This window comes from Lampris incognitus, chromosome 1, assembly GCF_029633865.1.
Source record: "Lampris incognitus isolate fLamInc1 chromosome 1, fLamInc1.hap2, whole genome shotgun sequence".
NCBI lineage: Eukaryota > Metazoa > Chordata > Actinopteri > Lampriformes > Lampridae > Lampris > Lampris incognitus.
In genome coordinates, this window is record NC_079211.1 from 74235214 (window position 1) to 74261254 (window position 26041).

The 26041-nt window shown below is 44.4% G+C and overlaps 1 protein-coding gene across 2 annotated transcripts in view; it reads right to left on the minus strand.

The window, feature by feature from the left end:
- LOC130108544 (far upstream element-binding protein 3-like) overlaps window positions 1–26041 on the minus strand; it is a 59325-nt gene that overhangs the window by 13182 nt on the left and 20102 nt on the right. For both annotated transcript variants that reach the window (XM_056275530.1, XM_056275536.1), the window contains exons 9-12: window positions 20846–20950; window positions 7047–7149; window positions 6698–6798; window positions 6293–6431 (exon numbers count right to left, since the gene is read on the minus strand). In XM_056275530.1, coding sequence (XP_056131505.1) covers window positions 6293–6431; window positions 6698–6798; window positions 7047–7149; window positions 20846–20950 — 448 coding nt within the window. The remainder of the gene's footprint in view (window positions 1–6292; window positions 6432–6697; window positions 6799–7046; window positions 7150–20845; window positions 20951–26041) is intronic.

Below are 26041 nucleotides of genomic sequence, written 5' to 3' on the forward strand. Positions count from 1 at the left end.
ACTGAATTAGTGATGGTCTCTGAAAAGGTTATCCCTGAGAGACTCTGCCTGAGCTGAATTAAAAGAGGCTTGATGGTCAGGGAATACAGCATTCCAGATAAGAGACAACCCTATCTAATACCTCTTTGAACAGAGACACGTCGACTGAGTCCACCGCCTACATTTAACAGAACACTGGCTACAGAATACAACTACTTGATCCATGAAATAAATGTATCCTCAACACCAAAACCTTCAAGTATTTTGAACAACTAACAATAAACCTATCAAAAGCCTTCTCTTGATCTATGTGCAGCTCCTGGAGCTTAGGTATCTCAATAATGTCCAGTATCAAAAACAGATTATCCTTGATAGTATGGTCAGGAACACAGTACATCTGGCTATAATGTACGACAGTACCCATACACTCTATTTAAGTCAATATGACCGACATTTTGCAATTATATCATAGTATGTATATAACAATGAAACTGGTCTCCAGTTTTTCAGTATGCCAAAATCTCCCTTTTTTGGTAACATTGTTAGGACAGCCCTTCTACAACTCAAAGGTAAAGTCTCAGAATCCAAAGTCTTTAAATACTTCATGTAAGTCTTGTCCAATTAGAGTCCAGAAGGTCTTGTAAAACTCCGAAGGACGTCCATCACCTCCAGAGGCTTTGCCACAGCTGAGCTGCCGTAGACATCTCATCAAAGGAGATGGGGGGGACTCCAGTGAGGCTACCTGTGTTTCACCTAACTGAGGCAGTCTCTCCAGTATCTCCTCCACACAGAGTTACAATTCTCTGCACTGAACAGGCCACTGTAGAAGTATATAGCCAGCTTCCTCATCTCTGTTGGATTAGTTGTTATTGTCCCATTTGGAGCTTGAGATGCATCATCACATTATTTTTCTGATTTTTCTTTCAACTTTAAGGAAAAAAATTGGGAGCATCTGTATCTGTGATGGTAGAGATTCGAGTTCTGATTAAAGCACCCTTTGCTTTCTCATGTAAGAACCTACATCTAAAGCCTTCCTCCTACTCTCCCAGGTCCTGCTATTGCCATCATTCCCAATAATCACTTCATCTTCTTAATGTATTAAATTTCTTTCTCTAACTCATTCTGATTCATGAAAAGCAGTAGAAAAACACTGAATTATCCCAATAAACACTCACGCTCATTAAACACCCTCACTCACACACCCCACCTCCCAGCAGGCAGTGCAGAGAGAGAGAGACAGAGAGAGACACACACAGACAGACAGACAGACAGACAGAACTCATGACTTCTCAAAATAAAATGTTATATGATTATCAGGTCTGCAGTCAAACCAGTCAACACACTACTCATCACTGGAAATAATCCTATCCACAATCTGACCAAAATATCTTCGAGAGAGAACTGCTAGTCTGTGTGTGTGTGTGTGTGTGTGTGTGTGTGTGTGTGTGTGTGTGTGTGTGTGTGTGTGTGTGTGTGTGTGTGTGTGTGTGTAGGTCACACAACATTGATAACTTTTGTCTAATAGAAAGTCATGTCAACAATAAACCACCAATGTGACATGCGCACGCACACAGGTCAGGCAGCAGAGTGAATAGCTGATGATTTTTAAAGAGGTTTTAAATGGAGGCTAATGGGTCTCCACCTCTTCCCTCTCTCCAGTTTCTCTCTCTCCATCTCATATGTAGAGAAACTCTCTCTCGCTCTCCCCTTCTCTCTCTGTCTCATATGCAGAGAAACACTCTCTCTCTCAGAATAATCTTACTGGTTTCTGCTCTGGTTCAGTAAACAGACTGTATAAGTACAATGCAAACCCTCCTTCAGAAGTAAGCAGTCTACTGCATACGTCTTCCCTCAGGTTTACATGTCAGGTCCATGTGTGAACATGACACAGATTCAGTTTACAGTAAAAGCTGTAAAGACAGTGTGCCGACTCTAGACCGACTGACATTTACAAAATATTACCAAAAGATTAGATTAGATGGTTTATTAGCCACACAATCAAGGCCAGTAGGATGTGTTTTGGGTACAGTACGTTAAACTCTGCAGCACAACACATCCATGACCAGCAGACACTCCACATATCATCCACATATCCAACAATACAGTCACACTATAGCAGAAACAAACACAACACACACAACAACCAAGTGAATGGTGGTGTTTATCCCAGTGGTGTGTGAGGAGGGACTATAGGGAGGATCTATAGGGAGGGACGATAGGGAGGAACTATAGGGAGGGACGATAGGGAGGAATTCAGGGAGGAATTCAGGGAGGAATTCCTGATGGCTAGGAGATAAATCCGTGAAGCGTTTAGTCTTAGTGGACAGTGACCTGTAGCGCCTTCGCTGGAAGAGGTGATGAGCAGGGTGTGAGGGGTCGGAGACGATCTTTGCTCGCTTTACAGTCTGGTTAGTATGTAGAAATTCCACTTAGGGGCGTGGGTTGGCTATGATTTTGGATGTCTTGTTGACAACCCGCTGCAGGTTTTTCCATGTTTGAGTGTCCGTGCCACCGTACCATACTGTAATACTGCAATACTGTAATAGAAGATGTTATGATGGACTCAATACTGGCTGACTAAAACAGAACGAGCAGTTGATGTTTGATCTGGTATTTTTTAAGCTGCCTAGTAAAGTAAAGTCATTGTTGAGCTCGTGATGACGTGTTTGGTGTTAACTTTCCACTTCAGGTTATATTGCTGATGTATGGTCCAAGGAATTTAAACTGCCATGGGTCATTTTCTTTAGACCAGAATTTGTTGATAAGCTTCCCGTTTGTGACAGTTGTGAATTAATTTAACAATTATGTTGTAACGGAGACACACTTTGTGAACATTTTGACTTTCAATGCAGCATCAATAAATTTCTTTTCCTGTATCTGGAATATATTCTTATTTAATTTTACATTATATTCCATTCTATTCAATTCATAAACCTTTATTAATGTTGTCTTTTTGCATAATTTCACATGAGAAGTGGTTATTTAACGTTGAAATAAATCTTTTGTCATCTCTTATTATAAAAAGGCTCATAAAACGTGCCTCATAAGTTCTTTTCTTTATATCGTTATCATCTAGACAGAAATCAAAATGAACAAATCAGGAGAACGAGACCTCAGAAATCCTGAAGCAGCCATTTGATTGGCCGTGAGCTTGAAAAGGCCCCGCCTCGGGGAACGACACCTCGAGTTGTTTTCCTGTTCGGACAAGTTGCCTTCTTTGTCTTAGCTACGATGACTAATGAATGAATGAATAATGATGAATGGCTGACGACCTAAATGGGTTTTACTGCAGGTTTGATAATCACACTTTCACACCCCTCACTATCTCTAGCGACAATACACAACCACCTGCACTCTCTGCCAGCCACTCTCCCCTCCCCACCGAACCCCTATCCGCACTCAGGATCTGTGTTGAGGACGTGCATTAGCTCTTCCAGAGACAGAAGACCAGGAAGGCACCAGACCTGGACGGTATGTCACCCTCCTGTCTGAAAGTCTGTGCTGACCAGTTGGCCTCCATTTGCACACTGATCTTCAACAGATCACTGGAGCTGTGTGAAGTCCCCTCCTGCTTCAAGAGCTCCACTATCACCCTGGTTCCCAAGAAACCCTGTATCACAGGATTAAATGACTACTGGACCATTGCCCTAACATCTGTGATCATGAAATCCTTCGAGAGACTGGTGTTGGCCCACCTGAAGGAAATCACAGGCCCCCTGCTCGACCCCCTGCAGTTTACCTACTGAGCAAACAGGTCAGTGGAGGATGCAGTCAACATGGGATTGCACTACATCTTCCAACACCTCGACTCCCAGGGACATATGCAAGGGTCCTGTTTGTGGACTTCAGCTCAGCGTTCAATACCATCTTCCCAGATATCCTCCATGCCAAACTCACCCAGTTCACTGTACCAACCCCCTTCTGCCAGTGGATTATAAACTTCCTGACAGACAGGAGGCAGCTGGTGACGCTGGGAAAAATCACATCCAGCACCCAGACACTCAGCACTGGTGTCCCCCAGGGATGTGTGCTCTCCCCTCTACTCTTCTCCCTCTACACAAATGACTGTACTTCAAGTGACCCGTCTGTTAAACTCCTGAAGTTTGAGGATGACACAACCATCATCGGTCTTATCTGGGATGGTGATGAGTCTGCATATAAACAGGAGGTTGATCAGCTGGCCCTCTGGTGCGGCCATAACAACTGGAGCTGAATACACTCAAAACAGTGAAGATGACAGTGGACTTGAGGAGGAGTCCCCCCCCCCCAACACTGCCCCCACACCATGCTCAACAGCACAGTGTCTATGGTGAAAACCTACAGATTTCTGGGTTCCACAATCTTCCAGGACCTAAGGTGGCCATCCAACATAGACACAATCATCAAAAAGGCCCAGCAGAGGATGTACTTTCTCCACCAGCTCAAGAAGTTCAACCTGCCTCAGGAACTGTCGATTCGGTTCTACACTGCAATAATCCAGTCTGGTTTGGATTGGCCACCAAACAGGACAGGGACAGACTACAACAGACAGTTAAGTCTGCAGAGAAAATCACTGGTGCCAACCTGCCCTCCATTCAGGACTTATACACCTCCAGACTCGGTAAATGGGCAGACAACATCACTGCAGACTCATCACACCCTGGTCACAACCTGTTCCAGCTCCTTCCCTCTGGTAGGCGCTACAGAGCACTGTACCCCAAAACAACCAGATATAAAACCAGTTTCTTTCCGCGGGTTGTCATTCAAATGAACACTTAACACTGTCAATAAATCCACCCATGTTGTATATACTGTACTGTACATGTTGTATGTAGTGTACTGTACATGTTGTATATACTGTACATCTTGCTGTACATTGTAGGTATACTGGTACACTCTGTCATGTCCATTTACCTCAGGCATGTATGTCAGTAAGCTGCTAACATGTATTTCAGCATCTCTGATATATTCTCTGCACCACTGCACCTTATCACCTCTTATATCACCTGTATAAGTCAGTCCTTGTGTGTATAAAAGTGAAGATTGTTGTGATGTACTGTTGTTATTCTATGTTAAGTACACTGAGAGAGCCACGAAACCAGTCGCATTACATGTATGTGCAAACCTACATGGCCAATACACATGATTCTAATTCTGAATGAGTTTACACTCACAGTTCTACACTGAAAAGGATTGTGTACCCCACCCCCCACGGCACGAGCGCACAACTTCCACTATGGGCTATGCATGGCAAATTGTGGTAACTTACTCACTCATGGATCATCTGAGAGGAACGTTTAGTATGACGCACTCCAACTCCAAACGCAACACAGGTGCGCCTTGGGTCTGGCCGGTTTGGTGCTTGTTTTGTTAAAAGGTAGAATCAGTAGTGTCCTCTGCTGCCTTGCCTACGTGAAGTATCTCAACACCAGTGCTCTACTGCCGACATACGTGTCTACGTGAAGTATCTCAACACCAGTGCTCTACTGCCAACATACGTGTCTACGTGAAGTATCTCAACACCAGTGCTCTACTGACAACCAACATGACATCTCTCTTCTTTGGGTCAACACTGTGAACTTGTTTGAGAAATGGAGACAACAGAACGCCTTAAAAGGAATTTAAATTGATGCGGCGTCGGCTGGTCTTCATTTCTAAATAATTAAAGCAAACTGTGTTTGTTAAGTCTGACCAGAACAACAGCAGGACAGGGTTCTGGAGGTGTTCATCTTGTCCAAGTCAACATTTGGTTAGCATGAACAAACAAATTGTTGTTGGCAGGACAGAACACGTACAGCACCAGCACCGGGCTCTGCCCTCAGCTCGCCTGCTGTCATTGGTTTAAAGAATGATGACAGCCCACTGTTCCTCTGCCCTTTTATAACCAACTTTGGTGTACACATTTTTCCAGACCCCGTCAGCATGATGACATGAAGGTCTGGCTATGAGGGACTAAGTGGATGGAAACCTGGATGTCAAAGTTTGTCAGGAAGCTGTCACAGGTGAAGCGGAAGTGGTTATAGCTGAACAGGAAGTAGCAAAGGGACTAGTAGGAGTACTTTGTTGGTGGTTGTTGTAATGCATGTGTACTGCTCATTTACTCTGATGAATGACAGGAAATGAGAGCCAATCAGAACTTAAGAATATGCCCCTCCTCTTCTGTCAGGAGGCAGATTGAACTGGCTCTCAGCCCGGTGCTCCAGAACTGGGAATCACGTCAGGCCATCTTGGTTAGCGGGAAGTGGTCACAAAGTAACAGGAAGTGGTTACAGAGTTACAGAAAGTGGTCACAGAGTTAAAGGACATGGGTACAGAGTTACAGGACATAGCTTACCTTTTCCAATGACGAGGCCACACTTATCAGCAGGGATGGTGTAGGTGACTTCCTGTAGCGGTCCAGGGGAACCCATAGTCCAGTCACTACGACCCCTCACTCGACTGCCACGCATAGCAGAACCAAAACCATCCCGTTCCTAACCCCCCCCCCCCACACACACACACACAGAGCATAAGAACGCGTTTAGTGCTTGGTGGGTTGTTTGTGGTTAGTGTAGTCTTGATATTTCTAATAAGGTCCAGAGGATTTTCTCTTTTTCCATCAACTATTTTGATCCATTTCTGAAGCTGTGTAATAAAAGCTGAATGGAAAAGTCAATGTTGAGGACAGCAAATAGTTGACTGGACAGACCTCAGATGGAGGATAAGATAAACAGTGTGTTTCTGTGTGTGTGAGACAGACCTGTGCGGTCTGGATTAAGTCATTGATGAGATGAACAGCATGCTGACAACGGTCCGGCTGGCCCATCACCATGGCAACACGCTCTGGGCTGATACCATCGTCTGAGGGACACACATATATATATATATATACATACACACACACACACACACACACACACACACACACACACACACACACACACAGCAGCAAGTGGATCCCAGGTTAGCTGTGTTTGAGGTCACTGGTTCATTCCTCACACTAGTTGGAGGTGCCATTGTTCCTTTGAGCACAGGCGTGTGACACGACTGCTCCAATATGCACCCATAACACATGAATTAACGTCACTCCAGTACTGACGTGAACGCACCTGCTTTAAACTGGATTCTGACCCCAGCGTCATTCTGGATCTTCTTGATCATCTCTCCATTTCTGCCGATTACAATGCCAACAGCAAACCTGGGCACTGCCACCTGGACAGAGAGACAGAGAGAGACAGCGAGAGAGACACACACACAGACAGAGAGATAGAGAGAGTGAGAGACTTTGACTTTCAACAATACTTCAATAAAAATCACAAAAAAGTTGTAACACAAAGACCAACATGGTCAGTAACATCAGATTGACAGAATCTAAATCCTGTCAGGACACTCCCCAAGATCAGCTCATCATCCACAACACAGCAAAGCACATTTTTACAACACCACGCACTGCCTAAACTGTCCAGATCCTCCCTCATTTTTAAATAGCAAAAATCTACTTTCAAACGAGCTCTTAACAATTTTACAAACACAAAGCCAGCATCATCATCCCAAGCGTCCTCCATCCCGTTTCTTCTGCTCAGGTACACGGCCATCTTTAAACTCCCCAGAACGAAATTAAGAAGCTGCATTTGGCCTTGTTTTTCTGAGAGTACCTGTAGCCCAGAATGAACATGGGTTTGGAAAAGACCTCCCCAAACAACCCAAAAACATTTTCCAGTAGTGTAAACAGTGGCAGCAGTCGACAACATTCCATGAAGCAATGAAAGACAGTTTCACCATTAGAGCAAAATGGACACTCATGGCTGACATCAGAATTAATAACAGAGACAAAAGCATTAACAGCCACGACACCATGTAAGACCCTCCACTGCAGGTCCGCAGCTCTTTTGACCAATGGTGGTTTGTACAGCGCTCTCCACTCAGGACCAACACTGTCCCTCAGACCTAACTGAGCCCTCCATGGGGTGTCAGGTTTACCATGTAATTTGTCCCTGTGCAGAACTTTAACAAACGTTTTGTACACTACCTTCCATTTGGACTCTGAAAAGAAAACACAGAGGGATTCTCACTTTTTAAAAGAGGTCCTGTACAGTCCTTAAAATCTGGGGGAATGTTCATTGAAGGGAAAACATCCTTCTCATCAGGTCTAACAGAGCCATTATAATGCTGGACCAACAGCGTCCGCTCAACACTTGTGAGAGCTTCTCTCCATTTATTAAGCAGCAGAGTGATGACACGAGTTGATCTCAGCTCTAAGCGGGAGGCAAGAGGATCTGCATTGTCCATGTCTGGGCCTGCAAGCTGAACTACATGTCCCAGAGTCACCACCTCAGACACACAGAACCACATCAGCAGAGTTGTCCCCACTTGACAGACTGCACTGAAACAGCAGCCATGTATGATTGGTTCCTAGAGCAGCCAAAACAAAGAGGCGTGTTGTCTTAGTCTCTCTTTGTTTAACAAATTCCACACCTTGAACAGCCCACAGTAGAAGTCAGGTAGGTCCTTGATGTTAAGCTGTTTCAAGTCCATCAAAACCAGAGATCGGTCCAGTTGCAGGTCATCTAGCTGACTCAGAATGGTGCAAGCCAGCGACCTCCACACTAAATCAGCAGGACCGTACAGAAACCTTTGCAGGAACTGGAAACGGAAGGTAGCCCCCCTGCTGCTTAGGTGGATCAGGCCCTGCCCTCCTTCAACCCTCGGCAGGTACAGCATACACTGAGGCACCCAGTGCCGTTTGTCCCAGAAGAACGTCGACAAGAAGAGCCTGGATCTTGGACAGCAGGTCTGGTGGGGGGTCAACAACTGACAGTGGATGCCATAACATTGATGATATCAAGTTGCTGATGATCAGGACTTGACCTCTGTAGGACATCTCAGTTAAAATCCACTTCCACTTTGCCAACCAACCTTTGACCTTTTCAAGGAAATTTTCCCAGTTTTTAAGAATGGACTGATCACCCAGAAACACCCCTAGATATTTCAGCACCCCGACCTTCCAAATCAACCCCCCAGCAAAAGGTGCTTTTTCTCCAGTACACCCCCAACACTGACAGCCTCGCGTTTGATCCAGTTCATCGTGGCCGAAGATATTAAGGCAAACTGGACGATGTCCCTCTCCAACATGTCAATATCCTGCTGACTGTTCACCAGAACCACTAGATCATCTGCATAGGCTGACAGTCTCAAGGGTGCACTGCAACCTGGGATAGTTATACCCCGAAGGTCAGATCTGAGTTTGTGTAACAATGGCTCAAATGCTAGGGAGTATAACATGCCCGAGAGGGCGCAGCCTTGCTTAATCCCCTTTGCATTAGAAAAGGAGCACTCAAACCACCATTAATTTTCAGCACATCCTGAATGTCACAATACAGAACCTTAAGTTTGCTAATAAAGCCAGGACCAAAACCAAAGGCCCTCAATGTGAGCCACAGATATTCGTGCTCAACACGATCAAAAGCTTTTTCTTGATCAATGGATATGATGCCGGCGTTGAGGCCAAACAGCTTCCAGATCTCTAAAAAGTCCCGAATCAGAATGATGTTATCTGAAATAAACCTGCCAGGTACACAGTAGGTCTGGTCACAATAACCACCTGTTCCATCACTTTACTCATTCTGGTTGCTAGCACCTTTTGAGAGGAGCTTATAATCAGTGCAAAGCAGTGACACAGGCCTCCAGTTTGTAATGGACTGTGGGTCACCTTTCTTGGGCAGCAAGGTGAGGACCGCCCGCCTGCAGCTGAATGGCAGATGCCCTCTGGCAAGACTGTAATTTAGCACCACCAGCAGATCCCCCCGATCACTGACCAGAAAGATTTGTAAAAGTCAACAGGTAGACCATCAATACCAGGAGCTTTGCCACTCTGCATACTCTGCAGAGCAGCATAGAGTTCATCAGAGGAAAGAGCTGCTTCCAACTCTACATTGCTCTGCCGGTCCACCTGAGGGAGATCGGTATAAAAACCCCGAGCCACTGCCTGCTCACTATGCTCACAGCTAAACAGGTTACTGTAGAAGCTGACAGCACACTTATGAATCGCAGTATGGTCCGTCAGCACCTGCCCAGTGTCAGATCTTAGGCTGTGGATGAACCGCTTCTGTCCATTCTTACACTCAGACCAAGGAAAAAGTGTGATGGGACATCCATTGGGGCTACATGTTGAAAGCGGGACCTGACCAAAGCGCCCTGAGCTGAAACACCCAGCAGGTTGGTCAAACGAGACTTTCTCGCTGCGAGTGCCTCAGTATGGCGTTGGTCCCCTGTGGCCTCAGCCGAGCCCTGGAGTTCCTCTACTTCAGACTCCAGAGCTTTCACTGAAGTCATTAAGGTTCGTGTGACATTCTGAGTGTACTGTTGACACAGTTGTCTTATTTGGACTTTTCCAATATCCCACCACTGTTGTACAGACACAAAATCTGTTATTGTACTTTGGTGGCTTTGCCAAAAACAGACAAAAGGGTCCTTGAAGTTTCTATCCTCCAGTAAGGCTGTGTTAAAATACCAGTAGGTACTATTGGATTTCACACGTTTTATAAAGACAGAAACCATTACTAGCGAGTGATCAGAAAAACCAACAGGGCTGATGATACAACTTTTGAACACATTAAACTGATGTTTCAAGCAATAGAAACGATCAAGCCTGGCCATAGACATCAAGTTGTCCTTAACATGTGTCCAAATGTATTGTCTCTGTTTGTTATGAAACCCTCTCCACACATCACACAGTTCATGAGCCTCAATAAGGCGAACCAGACGACTGCGAGAGGCAGCATGAGGCTCTGCATGGTTCCTGTCCAACCTGCTGACCTCGGTACAATTGAAATCTCCACCAATGAATAAATAGTCCTCACTGATACAATTCTCAATAACCTCATCTAAAACATCTAGGAAGACTAAACTCTCCACTCCCACAACTGGAGCATAAACATTAATAAACACAATTTTTACCTGTTCATACACTGCTGTTAATTTTAACAGGCGGCCTTTAATAACTTCCTCAGACTCGACAGACTGAGGAATAAATTCCTGGAGAAAAGAATCCCAAATCCATCACTGTTACTGGTTTTGTGACTTAAAAAGGTCTCACCAGTCCATTCTATCCTCCAGTCAGCCTCGTTATCAGTGGTACTGTGTGTCTCTTGTACAAAAAGCACATCTAACTTTTTAAGAGCACACAGCTTGAAAAGAGAGGCCCTTTTCCCACCATTCCTTGCCCCATTTAACTTTAAGCTCCCCATCTTGTGTCCTCCATAATACAGAAAATAAGTTGCAAAACAGAAACAAGTGGACAGAGAAAGAATAAATTGAAAAACGTATTCATCATTCCCTAACTGCTTTCTGACCTTTTGAACAATTTTTTTTTTCAAACGAAAAGTTTCCTGTTGAGTGAAAGCTTTCTCCCCCAGACCACCAGGACTTCTCAGAAAAGCCTTCACTGAATCAAGCAAGAGTTGCAAATCAGGAAACACTTTGTCAACTTTTACCCTTCTGGCCCCCTTAGTGTCCTGCAAGAACTTCTTAATATTCACTACAGAGTATCCAGTCTGTTGTTGAGTCCCCATCTGTGAGGCAGCCAGAGACTCCACATCACTCTCCTCATCACCTTCACTCTCATCCGACTGCAGACACCTACTCTGACGAGAAACCTTTGTCCTATACTAGAAGGTGGAGACACCTCATCAGGTTTCCTCTTCTTATCCTTGACATTGGAAGAGCCTTTCTTTACCAACATCACACGTTCCTCCTCCAGAGAACATTCTGCTTCATGTTTCAGGCTGTGTCCATTACATCATAGTTAATAGCATCTGTAGGACACTTTTCAACAACCTCTACAACAGTATTGTCCTGTGTAGGGCCCGGATCAGCAGCAACCGAACCCGCAACCCCCTGAACTTGCCGAACCTGGATCGTCAGCAACCGAGCCAGCAGCCCCTGTTTAGCAGAACCTGGATCAGCAACACCCGAACCAGCAGTCTCTGGGTTAGCCGAACCAGGAACAGCAGCACCTGAACCAGCAGCCAGAAACTCAGCTTCACTCTGGTTTTCTCCCTGCTGCGTTTCTCCCTGCTTTGAGCTCGGTGCCACAGTCCCAGTCTGCTCAGGGCCTTGTGCTGCCGGCTCACCCTCACTTGGCTCAGCAGTTGATTTCCCTGGACAGGAACGTATGAGATGACCCTCCATTCCACAGCCAAAACATTTCATTGTCTCTGATGATACATACACATCATAGTCAAAACCATCAACTCTGAACTTCAAAATTAGATAGAACTCCGTGTTGTTCCTCAGAACCATAAAGACCTGCTGCCTTCTGAAGGTAACAACATGTTTTAAAAGTGGAGACTCGCAGCTCAGATTGATCAGTTTTATAGGGGACATTAATTTTCCATGTCTCGCCAGTTCTCTCCGCAACATGTCGTTGCTAATGAACGGAGGGACTTTAGACAAAATGACCTTTTTGGCCGGATTGACCAGCGGCACCACCTGAACAAAGGTGTCCTGGATCACCACGCCTTGCTCCCAACTACGTTGACCTTGTCAATACAGTCGAGAAACACAATGACTCCACTATTAATTCTTGACGCGGACTTCACACTGTCATAGCCAACGATTTTTCCGATTGCTAAACCGCAATCTTCTGCCAAGCAACTGAAGTTCGGACAAAGTTTAACTCCATGTCGGCATGTGAGCTCCTCCAGCCCCACGCCTCTGACTCCGCGAGTCTGCGTGATTCACAGCCGGGCCGGCCGAACCCGCTTCACTATCAAAATACACCACCACGACAGTAAATCCGTCAAAATATAAACCCCCAAAAAACACGAACCAACGAAAAAAAAGAAAAGTTAGAAAAGATAGAAAACGCTGAAACGCGAACTCACTCACACTTCCGCTCCGCTCCGAGACAGACAGACAGACAGACAGAGAAAGACAGCGTGAGAGACAGTCAGCGTGACAGACAGACAGACAGAGAGAGAGAGACAGAGAGACAGTCAGCGTGAGAGACAGACAGACAGAGAGAGACAGACAGAGAGACAGTCAGCGTGAGAGACAGACAGACAGAGAGAGACAGACAGAGAGACAGTCAGCGTGAGAGACAGACAGACAGAGAGACATACACACAGAGAGACAGCAAGGGAGAGACAGAGAGACAGAGACACAGAGGGAGAGAGAGAGAAAAAGAGAGTGATTCCAGAGTAGCAGGAAATGGACGACACAGGTAAGCTGCGGGTGGTCCTGGGAGGGGGGCCAGCGGCGAGCATTGCAGCAAGATTTATATTTTCCTGCCACAACCTGAGAGACAGTGGGTGACGGCACCTATTGCTACTGCTGTTGTTGGATATCATAATCATTGTTTTTGTTGCTGTTATTATAATCACTGTTGTGCTGTGTCATTGTTTTACATGCTTTGGCAATATGTACACAAATGTACACTCACTGGCCACTTTATTAGGTACATCTTGCTAGTACCGGGTTGGACCCCCTTTTGCCTTCAGAACTGCCTTAATCCTTCGTGGCATAGATTCAACAAGGTACTGGGAACATTCCTCAGAGAGTTTGGTCCATATTGACATGATAGCATCACGCAGTTGCTGCAGATTTGTCGGCTGCATATCCATGATGCAAATCTCCCGGTCCACCACATCCCAAAGGTGCTCTATTGGATTGAGATCTGGTGACAGTGGAGGCCATGTCAGTACAGTGAACTCATTGTCATGTTCAAGAAACCAGTCTGAGATGATTCGAGCTTTATGACATGGCGCGTTATCCTGCTGGAAGTAGCCATCAGAAGATGGGAGCACTGTGGTCATAAAGGGATGGACATGGTCAGCAACAATACTCAGGTAGGCTGTGGCGTTGACACGATGCTCAATTGGTACTAAGGGGCCCAAAGTGTGCCAAGAAAATATCCACCACACCATTACACCACCACCACCAGCCTGAACCGTTGATACAAGGCAGGATGGATCCATGCTTTCATGTTGTTGACGCCAAATTCTGACCCTACCATCCGAATGTCGCAGCAGAAATCGAGACTCGTCAGACCAGGCAACGTTTTTCCAATCTTCTATTGTCCAATTTTGGTGAGCCTGTGCCAATTGTAGCCTCAGTTTCCTGTTCTTAGCTGACAGGAGTGGCACCCGGTGTGGTCTTCTGCTGCTGTAGCCCATCTGCCTCAAGGTTCGACGTGTTGTGCGTTCAGAGATGCTCTTCTGCATACCTCGGTTGTAATGAGTGGTTATTTGAGTTACTGTTGCCTTTCTATCAGCTCGAACCAGTCTGGCCATTCTCCTCTGACCTCTGGCATCAACAAGGCATTTTCGCCCACAGAACTGCCGCTCACTGGATATTTTCTCTTTTTCGGACCATTCTCTGTAAACCCTAGAAATGGTTGTGCGTGAAAATCCCAGTAGATCAGCAGTTTCTGAAATACTCAGACCAGCCCGTCTGGCACCAACAACCATGCCACGTTCAAAGTCACTTAAATCACCTTTCTTCCCCATTCTGATGCTCGGTTTGAACTGCAGCAGATCGTCTTGACCATGTCTACATGCCTAAATGCATTGAGTTGCTGCCAAGTGATTGGCTGATTAGAAATTTGCGTTAACGAGCAGTTGGACAGGCGTGCCTAATAAAGTGGCCGGTGAGTGTATGTCATGCCAATAAAGCACATATTGAATTGAATTGAGAGAGAGAGAGAGAGAGCGAGAGAGAGAGAGAGAGGGTTAGTACTGACTATGCCCTCTACTGGTTGGGTTCATCTAATCCAAAACATTTCACCTGTTTAAGCTCCATTTGCTAAATTTGCTTATGGTAAAATATGAACTAGTAATTGTTATTAATGAAATCGGGTTATTAAAGATGTGACCACATATTCATTATAGGCCATAGAGACCTGTCACTATGGCCTATTCTAATGGCTGGTGTACTGGTAAGTACATTGGCGGGAAATGTTAGTGCGCACAGGAAGTGACATATAACATCCTGTTGCACTTAGTATATGCCAAAGGCCTGGTAAACGCTAATGCTAACTTGCAACCATGGATCCATGGAGTCAGCCCAGTGCTTCACATACACTCACCGGCCACTTTATTAGGCACACCTGTCCAACTGCTCGTTAACGCAAATTTTTAATCAGCCAATCACATGGCAGCAACTCAATGCATTTAGGCATGTAGACATGGTCAAGACGATCTGCTGCAGTTCAAACCGAGCATCAGAATGGGGAAGAAAGGTGATTTAAGTGACTTTGAACGTGGCATGGTTGTTGGTGCCAGACGGGCTGGTCTGAGTATTTCAGAAACTGCTGATCTACTGGGATTTTCACGCACAACCATCTCTAGGGTTTACAGAGAATGGTCCCAAAAAGAGAAAATATCCAGTGAGCGGCAGTTCTGTGGGCGAAAATGCCTTGTTGATGCCAGAGGTCAGAGGAGAATGGCCAGACTGGTTCGAGCTGATAGAAAGGCAACAGTAACTCAAATAACCACTCATTACAACCGAGGTATGCAGAAGAGCATCTCTGAACGCACAACACGTCGAACCTTGAGGCAGATGGGCTACAGCGGCAGAAGACCACACCGGGTGCCACTCCTGTCAGCTAAGAACAGGAAACTGAGGCTACAATTCGCACAGGCTCACCAAAATTGGACAATAGAAGATTGGAAAAACGTTGCCTGGTCTGATGAGTCTCGATTTCTGCTGCGGCATTCGGATGGTAGGGTCAAAATTTGGCGTCAACAACATGAAAGCATGGATCCATCCTGCCTTGTATCAACGGTTCAGGCTGGTGGTGGTGGTGTAATGGTGTGGGGGATATTTTCTTGGCACACTTTGGGCCCTTAGTACCAATTGAGCATCGTGTCAATGCCACAGCCTACCTGAGTATTGTTGCTGACCATGTCCATCCCTTTATGACCACAGTGTCCCCATCTTCTGATGGCTACTTCCAGCAGGATAACGCGCCATGTCATAAAGCTCGAATCATCTCAGACTGGTTTCTTGGAACATGACAATGAGTTCACTGTACTGACATGGCCTCCACAGTCACCAGATCTCAATCCAACAGAGCACCTTTGGGATGTGGTGGACCGGGAGATTCGCATCATGGATGTGCAGCCGACAAATCTGCAGCATCTGCGTGATGCTATCATGTCAATATGGACCAAACTCTCTCAGGAATGTTTCCAGTACCTTGTTGAATCTATGCCACGAAGGATTAAGGCAGTTCTGAAGGCAAAAAGGGGTCCAACCCGGTACTAGCAAGGTGTACCTAATAAAGTGGCCAGTGAGTGTATGTTATGTGAGGTTTCCAGCAGATTTTGTGGTCTAGTATCAAACCTAGGAATTTATCTTCATATAATCTTTCTAGTTGGACATTGTCTATCACTACTTTTACTTTGGTGTTTATTTTATAATTTCCAAACAACATAAACTTTGTTTTGTCCAAATTTAAGGATAATTTGTTTTTGTCAAACCACCATTTTAATTTTTCCATTTCTATTGTGGTCACCTCCAAAAGCTGCTGTGCATTCTCACCAGAACAAAATATATTCGTGTCATCAGCAAATAGAACACATTTCAATTTGTTTGATATCTTGCATATATCATTTAAGTACAGAATGAACAGTTGTGGACCTAAAACCGAGCCCTGGGGTACACCACAAGTAATATCCATGCATAATGAGTTATGTTCACCTACCTTTACAAACTGCCGCCTGTTACTTAAATAGCTTCTTAGACTATTCTGCACCATCCCTCTGATACCACACCTTTCACTTTATCTATTAATCTGTTGTGGTCAGTAGTCTTAAAGTCTTTTTTTATCTATAAATATTCCCACAGCAAACTTGTTTTGGTCTATGCAGTTAGTTATTTCTTCATTTATTCAGTGAGCAGCAGAGATGTGGATCTGTGTGGTTGAAACCCGTACTGGCTATCGGTCAGCAGGTTGTGCTTCTCAATGAATGTGTGTAGTCTGGCAGCAACTAGTTTTTCTAGTATTTTGGAGAATTGTGACAATAATGAAATCAGTCTGTAGTGTGTAAATTGGTGTCTGTCTCTGGTTTCATATTATAAGGGTATGACTTTTGCTGTTTTTACTTTGCTTGGAACTTTACCAGAGTGAAAGGACATGTTATAGATGTGGGTTAGTTGTGTAGCAATACATTAGATTACTTTCTTAACTATTGTCATATCAGCATCATTCCAGTCAGTAGATTTTTTGTTCTCACATTTGTTTACAATGTCCATGATTTCCTTCTCTTCTACCACTCTAAGAAAACTGAACTTGGGTTTCTGTCCCCATAATCACCATCATTCCCCTCTGTGATTGTTTGTGTGTCATTGATTTTTCCTGCCACACATTTACAAAGAATGTGTTGAAGCCATTGACCACGTCTTCCATGTTATTTATAGTCGTATCGTTATCTGTCAAGTACTGAGGGCAGCTTGGGCTTCTAGATCCGCTTCTAACAAAACTATTCAACACATTCCATATATCTGTGGTGTTGTTTTTATTGGTCTCTAATTCTTTGATGTAGTATTCCTTCTTGCATAGCTTTATAATGTTAGTTAGCTGGTTTTTATATTTTATTTCTGCTTCAATGGTCTGTGCTTTATGAATTCGTTATAGAGCTTTTTTTTATTTTTACAAGCGTTATGTAGTCCCTTTGTGATCCATGGACTATCTTTTTATTTCTGTTTACTGTTGAATTGTTTTATTGGGCAATTTTTATCATATAACGACTGGAATATGTTTAGGGTTGAATGACAAGTTTTTTTTAATACTATATTTTACTATAATTGGCAGCATACACAAACATTTTTGTAACTTTTATTTAATTGAAATTTCAACTGTATGTTCATAAGAAAACACTGACTATTACATAACGTTTACATCTTCTCCAAAACTTTCCCTGGTTACAGGACCTTCTCTCACTCAAACAAATCTAAAAATCAAAAAGTGCTCCAGGTTACTGGACACAGCTTTTTTGTACAACTGGAAATCCAACTGAAAAGGAATTGCAGTATATCCCACTTTATCATTTAACACACACACACACACACACACACACACACACACACACACACACGCCTCTTCAGTGTCGCGTGGAAGTCGGGGACAGTACCTGTGGAGTGGCACACGGGGGTGGTGGTTCCCATATTTAAAAAGGGGGACCAGAAGGTGTGCTCCAATTATCAGGGCATCACATTACTCAGCCTCCCTGGGAAAGTCTACTCTTGGGTGCTCGAAAGGAGGCTCCGACCGATTGTCGAACCTCAGATCCAGGAGAAACAATGCGAATTCCGTTCTGGCCGTGGAACAATGGACCAACTCTTTACCCTTGTGGAAGTGCTGAGGGGGGCATGGTAGTTTGACCAGCCAGTCTACATGTGTTTTGTGGCCTTGGAGAAAGCTTAACCTGGGGCACTCTGTGGGAGGTACTGCGGGAGTATGGGGTACCGCAGCAGTTGCTACAAGCCATCCGGTCCTTGTATAACCAAAGTGAGAGCTGTGTCCACATTCTCTGTACAAAGTCAAACACGGTTCGGTGGGTGTCGGACTCCACCAAGGTTGTCCCTTGTGTCTGATTCTGTTTGTGATATTCATGGACAGGCTCTCAAGGCGCAGCCAAGGTGAGGAGTGTGTCCGTTTTGGGAAACTCAGAATTGCATCTCTTCTCTTCGCAGATGATGTGGTTTTGTTGGCTTCATCAGAACGTGACCTCCAGCGCGCACTGCGGTGGTTTGGAGCTGATTGTGAAATGGCCGGGATGAGAGTCAGCACCTCCAACTCTGAGGCCATGGTTCTCTAGCGGAAAATGGGGCATTGCTCCCTCCGGGTTGGGAGTGGCTGCCTCAAGTGAAGGAGTTCAAGTATCTCGGGGTCTTGTTCATGAGTGAGGGTAGGATGGAGCGGGAGATTGACAGGTGGATTGGTGCAGTATCAGCAGTAATGCGGATGTTGTACCGGACCGTTGTGGTGAAGAAGGAGCCGAGCCAGAAGGCAAAGCTCTCAATTTACCAGTCAGTCTTCATTCCAACCCTCACCTATGGTCATGAGCTTTGGGTAGTGATTGAAAGGGTGAGATCGTGGATACAAGCGGCTGAAATGAGTTTCCTCTGTAGGGTGTCTGGGCTCAGCCTTAGAGATAGGGTGAGGAGCTCGGACATCCAGAGGGAGCTCGGAGCAGAGCCGCTGCTCCTTCGCGTTGAAAGGAGCCAGTTGAGGTGGTTCGGGCATCTGATCAGGATGCCTCCTGGGTGCCTTCCTTTGGAGGTTTACAGGGCACGGCCAACTGGGAGGAGACCCCGGGGTAGACCCAGAACTCGCTGGAGGAACTACATTTCCAATCTGGCCTGGGAACACCTTGGGATCCCCCAGCAGGAGCTGGAGGGTGTTGCTGGGGAGAGAGACGTCTGGAGTGCCCTACTTAGCTTGCTGCCACCGCGACCCGACCCCGGAGAAGCGGCTGAAGATGAATGAATGGAAATCAATCATTTAACATTTATCATTTAACTTGTTATACTTTCCCCAAAGTAAATGGCAGTTTTCAATGGTATGTTTTAGCGTGTGTGTGTGTGTGGCTGTGACGTTACTGTCTTTACTGCTGTTTGTGCAACGTGAACCATCATGCAGCGCATGCGTGCACAGAATCAGATATATCAGACCGACCAGCCAGTCACTGGCCAAGCAATCATCTCTAGTGGTAGCAGTAAAAAGGAAAGCAAGCTGTCATCATCATCATCAGTTCCGTAACCTATGGAGGTCGTAGGATATGGAACTGATGATGATGATGAGATCTGCCAGATCTGAAAGCAAGATCTGCCAAAAGCAAACAATTGGGACATGAAAAGCAGCTGTCGAAAACGTGGATGGAACGATTTGAAGAAGCCGGAGATTGCTACGCTAATCATGCATCTATAGCTGCTGCACCAGAGAGATCTACCAACTCAATCTCCAATATATTACACTCTGTCATTTACATACCTGCATGGTCACTTAAAATTTCATGTTCTTTCAATGTAGTTTATAAATAGCATAGAAAAAAAAAACTTTTTACCATCCCACTTGTTCGTGTTAATTAACCATCAGGGTTTTTCCTGCATAGAGAATGACGAGGCAGCCGCCTCCGTCAAATCCCGTCCCGCCTCCAGCTCTCAACGGGGGTCTTAACGACAAACATTATTTTCTAATGAGTTTTGCACGTGGTGGATTTGTCATTTTTAACTGCAGTCAAGACATTATGCCGTCGCCGATGTGGTGGCGCTGTGTTGTAATTAGTGCAGTGCACCTGGAAAGGTGCTGCCAAAACTGCCAGAGGAAAAAAAGAGCTGCGACTTTCCAGAAGTTTCCAGTTGTGAAGTGTAAATTAAAGCAGTCTTTTATGTTGTATTTATGTTCAACCATACTGCAAGACGGCCCACGTGAACTGCAAATGAAAACAACAGCTTGTTATATTCGATTTAATTTTAAACAACTTTGCTGCTAAGTGTGTAAATTAACACATTAGCATTTACGTTGTATTTAACTTAAAGTTCAACAGGGCACCTTTATTTTTTTAAATAAGATATGCTTTAACGTCATAATTGCAATTTTCTTCAATCATACAATTATTAGAACCGCTAAAATACGTTGCTTGTAAAAGACAAAGTGTTTGCTTGAGTCAGTTGAAGGCACGCTACACATGCATGCATGTGCGCCTGATCAGGATGGTACCACCTCCACCTTAGTGTGAGCCAGGAAAAAACCTGCCATGCTCATTTGTTTGTTGTCTGACATCATCACAAGTGTGTCTGTAGTATAAGATTGTGTGTGTGTGTGTGTGTGTGTGTGTGTGTGTGTGTGTGTGTGTGTGTGTGTGTGTGTGTGTGTGTGTGTGTGTGTGTGTACACGTCTCACATCCAGAGAAGTTCCTCCCAGCCTTGCGGTGAAATCATTTCGTCCGGACCTAAAGTCCCCCTGATCCTTCTCCCGAATCACCTCCAACACCAACTCCCTGGCAGCCTGGAAGAGCAGAGGGTGAACAGCCATGATGTTAGTGTCTGATGTCATCAACTTAAAAGCAGCAAATTCATGTTAACTCCTCCTTTACCTGAAATCTCTCACACAAAGACATATTTCTAGGAGTCGGTTGAGTACGCAGGTAAATTAACAACAGTGACATCCCAAGGAATCTGCCTCCACTTATTTCATTTTGGATTTAAAAGCATTTAATGAGATTAATTTGTTGAGTTTCAAATCATTCTGCAACATATTCCATGCCGAGGGTGCAGAATACACAAATGCCCCTTCTCCAATTTCCGTACAGGCATTTGGGTCAGAGAGCATAAAGAAACCCTGAGAACACAAAGAGTACCATCTGGCACTTTTCTGTGTGATAAAGACACATAGGTAGTGTGGGAGCGGACCAAGAATAGCCTTATATATAAAAGTATACCCATGTAAGAGCCTATGTGTGGTCAGAGCAGGCCATCCTCACCAAGAGTACGACTGACAGTGGTGAGTCAGAGCTTTACAATTTGCAATGAACCTTAAGGAAGCATGACAAGCTGTGTCAACCATATGAAGACACTGGTCAGAGGCGTGCATGTATAAAAGATCACCATAGTCCAACACAGGTAAAAAAAGTGCCGTCAACGAGTTGCTTTTTTACATTACATAAAACATTTTTTTTTTTAAATCGAAAATAAATCCATTTTATCCACAGCTTTTTCGCCAGGTACTGCACATGTGGCTTAACAGTGAAGGAGTCATGAATCAAAATACGCAGGTATAAGAGTTAACAACCTCTATCTCACCTCCCTTAAGAGTGACCACCGAAACGACATTTTGTGGCCTATTCCTAGAGTTGGTAAACAACATAAGCTTGGTCTTATCTGCATTAAGAATGGGTTTCAGCTGAAGTATTTTGGACAATAGTAAAAGCATTTTGCAAATATTCAATGGCCTGTACAAGAGTTGCCGCACAACAGTATATAAAACAATACAACTACTATACAACAGTATATAACAGTGTCAACATAAAAATGAAAATTTGCATCTGACATGTTTTAACCCAGATTATTTATAGTGAATAAAAGTGTACCTAATACAGAGCCATGTGGTACACCCTTGTAGGTGGATACAATATCAGAACATACACTATCCTATCTAATGCACTGAGATCTATTACTAAGGTAGTTCGAGAACCAAGCGACTGCTTGCTCCGAGAATCCTGAGTTAAGAAGTCTAAGTTTTAAAATGTCACGGTCAACTGTGTCAAAAGCTTTGGACAGCTCAATAAAGGGTGATGCACAATGTTGCTTCTTATGAAGTGATAGTGCTATGTTTTTTTCTAAATCCTGATTGATATGTTGATAAAAAAATGGCATTGATGTATAAAAACTCCTTTAGCTGATCACTCACAAGAGCTTCAAGAATTTTAGCCAATACTGATCATTTAACTATTAGCCAATAGGTATTCGAAATAATTGGCTCACCCCCTTTACATACATTACACCCCAGTCACGTCAATAAGCGACTTGAGTTTTTTCAGAGAAAACTTGGTGCATACCATCAGCAGGGACATGGTTTTGCAAAAGCTGCATCAGTGAACAACAAAGCACTAATGGCATCATACAAAGTCGCATACAGAATTGCCCAGTACAAGAAACCACACACAATAGCAGAGGAGCTCACACTTCCCGCAGCTTTGGATATGGTGTCAACTGTGTTTGATGAGACAAGCACGGCAAAATTGAAGGCTGTCCGCCTATCCCTCTCTCCAATGATACAGTAGCAAGACATATATGCGACATTTCAAATGACCTTGAAGAACAACTCATTGAAAAATTGAAAGACAAACTTTTCACCTTACAAGTGGACAAGGCTACTGACAGCAATAAAGACCGCTTGTTTATTGCTTGTGTTCGCTTTGTCACATCAGAGTCACTGTGTGAGGATTTGCTGTTTTGCAAGTACGTCCCATTAGAGCAACAGCTGATAAGTTCTTTGGGCTTCTTGACTTGTACCTGACACAACATGGGCTGAAATGGGAGAACTGTGCGGGCGTTTGCATGGATGGTACACAGACCATGGCAGGGAAAATGAAGGGATTACAGGCACTAATAAAGAGGGTCTCGCCAAATGTGCAACGGACGCACTGTGTCATATACAGAGAAGTGCTAGCATCAAGACAGATTAGCCCTGACCTAAATGAGGTTTTGACCGATGTTGTTAGCATGGTCAGTTTCATCAAAAGACCCGGCTGTTCTCTGCACTTTGTGAGGAGATGGGAGCTGAACATTCAGCTGTGTTGTTTCACAGTGAGGCTAGGTGGCTCTCACGAGGTAAAGGGTTGTCGCGAGTCTTTGAGCTCAAAGAGGAAATTCGGGTGTTTCTGGAGGAGGAGCGTATGCATGAAGTTGCAAGCAAGTTTAGTGATGAACAATTTCTGATGAAACTGGCCTATCTCAGCAATATATTTGGAAATCGGAATACTTTATTCATCCCCGAGAGGAAATTGGGTTCTATTACAGACACTCAACGCTCTAATAACTAAAAACTAACAAGATACAAGATAAGAAAATAGAAACAGAAACAAATAGAAATAAAGATAAAATAAGAAATAGAAATAAGAACAATATACATCAACAAGCATGGTGCACATAACACCCTATCTATACTGCACTCCTGCAGCACAAACAAAACCCGACAGGGCCTGTCCAATCAATGACCATTAACTCAGAGTGTCTGACAGTCTGAGTCTGAGGGAGGAGTTGTAAAGTTTGATGGCCACAGGCAGGAATAACCCCCTGTTGCGCTCTGTGGTGCTTTTCAGCAGAATGAGTCTATTATGAAAAGTACTCCTGTGCCCAACCAGTATGTCGTGGAGAGGGCAGGAGACATCGTCTATGATGGCACATAATTTCAACAGCGTCCTCCTCTCAGAAACCGCCGCCAGATAATCAAGTTCCACCCCACAATGTCACCGGCCTTGCGGTTCAGTTTATTGAGCCTGTTTGCATCCGCTACCCTCAACCTGCTGCCCCAACACACAACAGCAAACAGGAGAGCACTGGCCACCACCGACTCATACCACATCCTGAGCATTGTCTGGCAGATGTTGAAGGACCTAAGCCTCCTCAAAAAGTAGAGACGGTTCTAACCCTTGTAGAGGGCATCAGTGTTCTTAGCTCAGTCCAATTTATTGTCTATATACACCCCCCAAAAGCTGAATGAATTAAATCTTCAGCTTCAAGGCAGAGACAAGCACCTTCTTCACCTGGCAGACAAGATCAGTTCATTCACTCGAAAGCTTGAGATGTGGGGCAGGTGACTTCATCAAGGAAATACTGATTTCTTTGAGAATCTGACTGAATTTGTTGAAACCAGTGATTCTGGAGCCACCACAGTGATGTCATGTCTTAAGGAGCACAACTCTTCCCTGAGAGGATTCTTTCAAAAATACTTCCCAAACAACAGTGCTCAGTGTGACTGGGTGACAGATCCATTCAATACAGCAGCACCTGCTGGCTGATTTCAGCTCTGCTGAAGAGGACCAGTTCATGGAGGTGACATGTGACTCCACCCTGAGGCTGAGCTTTACAGCTCAGACCCTGAGTGAATTCTGGCTTGGTGTGGAGAGGGAGTATCTACTCATAGGACAGAGGGCTGTGGGTATTCTGCTTCCGTTCGCCACATCTTGTCTCGGTGAGATGGGCTTTTCTGCTGTTGCCTCACTTAAAACCAAGTACAGATCTAAGCTCAACATGGAGCATGACTTGAGAGTGGCGGTATCAAGCCTGCAACCCCGTTCTGAAAAGATGTGCAGCGCAAAACAGGCTCATTGCAGCACTAATTGCAGCAGTGATAAGACTTGAGCTCTCACAAATTGACCTGCTCATTGTTTTTCCCAAATATCTGTACTTGCTTTTGTTTTTTTTTTTGTTTTTGTGCAGATTGAAGTTTATTGTTATTGTTCTAGCAAAGCGACTTTTAAATTTTATTTCGTTTTTCTCTGTTTTTGAAAAAACACACAGACTGATGGCGCAATCTAGTGACAAATGTCACAAAAAGAGGATTTATAAAGTTGAAGTGGAACTTGTGTTTGTTATTTGCATAACAGAAATTACTGAAAGAAAAGTGAAAGGAATGTTCATGCTCTTGATGTTATTTAAATAAAGTTAAACTTGGCCCATTTTGTCACCATTTTGTTGGGGCGCGGGGCATGAAAATGTTTCTTCCTCCAAAGGGGGGCGTGACAAAAAAGTCTGAGAACCACTGCCTCAGCCCAAGTCAAGTTACACTCACAAATAGCATGCATCTGCTAGTTCAGAAGGAAACCAGGGGTTATCATGCCCCTGTACGTTGTAGCTCCTGAACAGGGCATGTGTATTTATGAGTGGCGTAAAGCCATCATTAAAGACTGTCCAGGCTGTCTCCACATCAGGAATCAGCTCTATTCTCCTCCACAAATCATGATAAAATCCCTGTTCATTACCATGTTTAAGATTCCTCTTAAAAATGACGTGTGGTTTTAATTTAGGGACCTTAGTGTTCCTGATAGTAGCAACAACACAATGGTCACTTAGGTCATTGAAAAAAAAAAAAAAGCTGCAAATTTATGAGGAACATTCGTCAGGATCAAGTCAATTAAGGTGGACTGCTCAGGGCATTTAAGATTTGGACAAGCGGGCGGCTTAAAGATTGACGGAATCACAAAAAGATTTAAACTCATCAGATACTGGCTTAAGCCAATCCCAGTTAAGATCACCAGCTAAAACAGCTTCACTATAATTTAGTCATTTAGTGCACGTTAGGGTTAATACTCCTGCCTGTGCCCCTGAGCAAGGCAATGGAAAGAAGAACTGGAGTTGGTTCCCGGGTGCTGCAGCTGCCCACTGCTGCTATACAATAGACCCTTTTAGAGCCTACGTAATGATGACGTCAGGGCGTCAGCTGGAGGCAAAACAAAGCCAGAAGCGGTAACGTTAAACACGAATCACGTCCTCAGGCAGCGCACATCATCTAGCTAGTGTTAGCCAACATGTCTTCATGCTGTTTTTGGGTGCCAGAATTGAAGAAGTAATAAACTAAACTTGAAGTTTTATCACA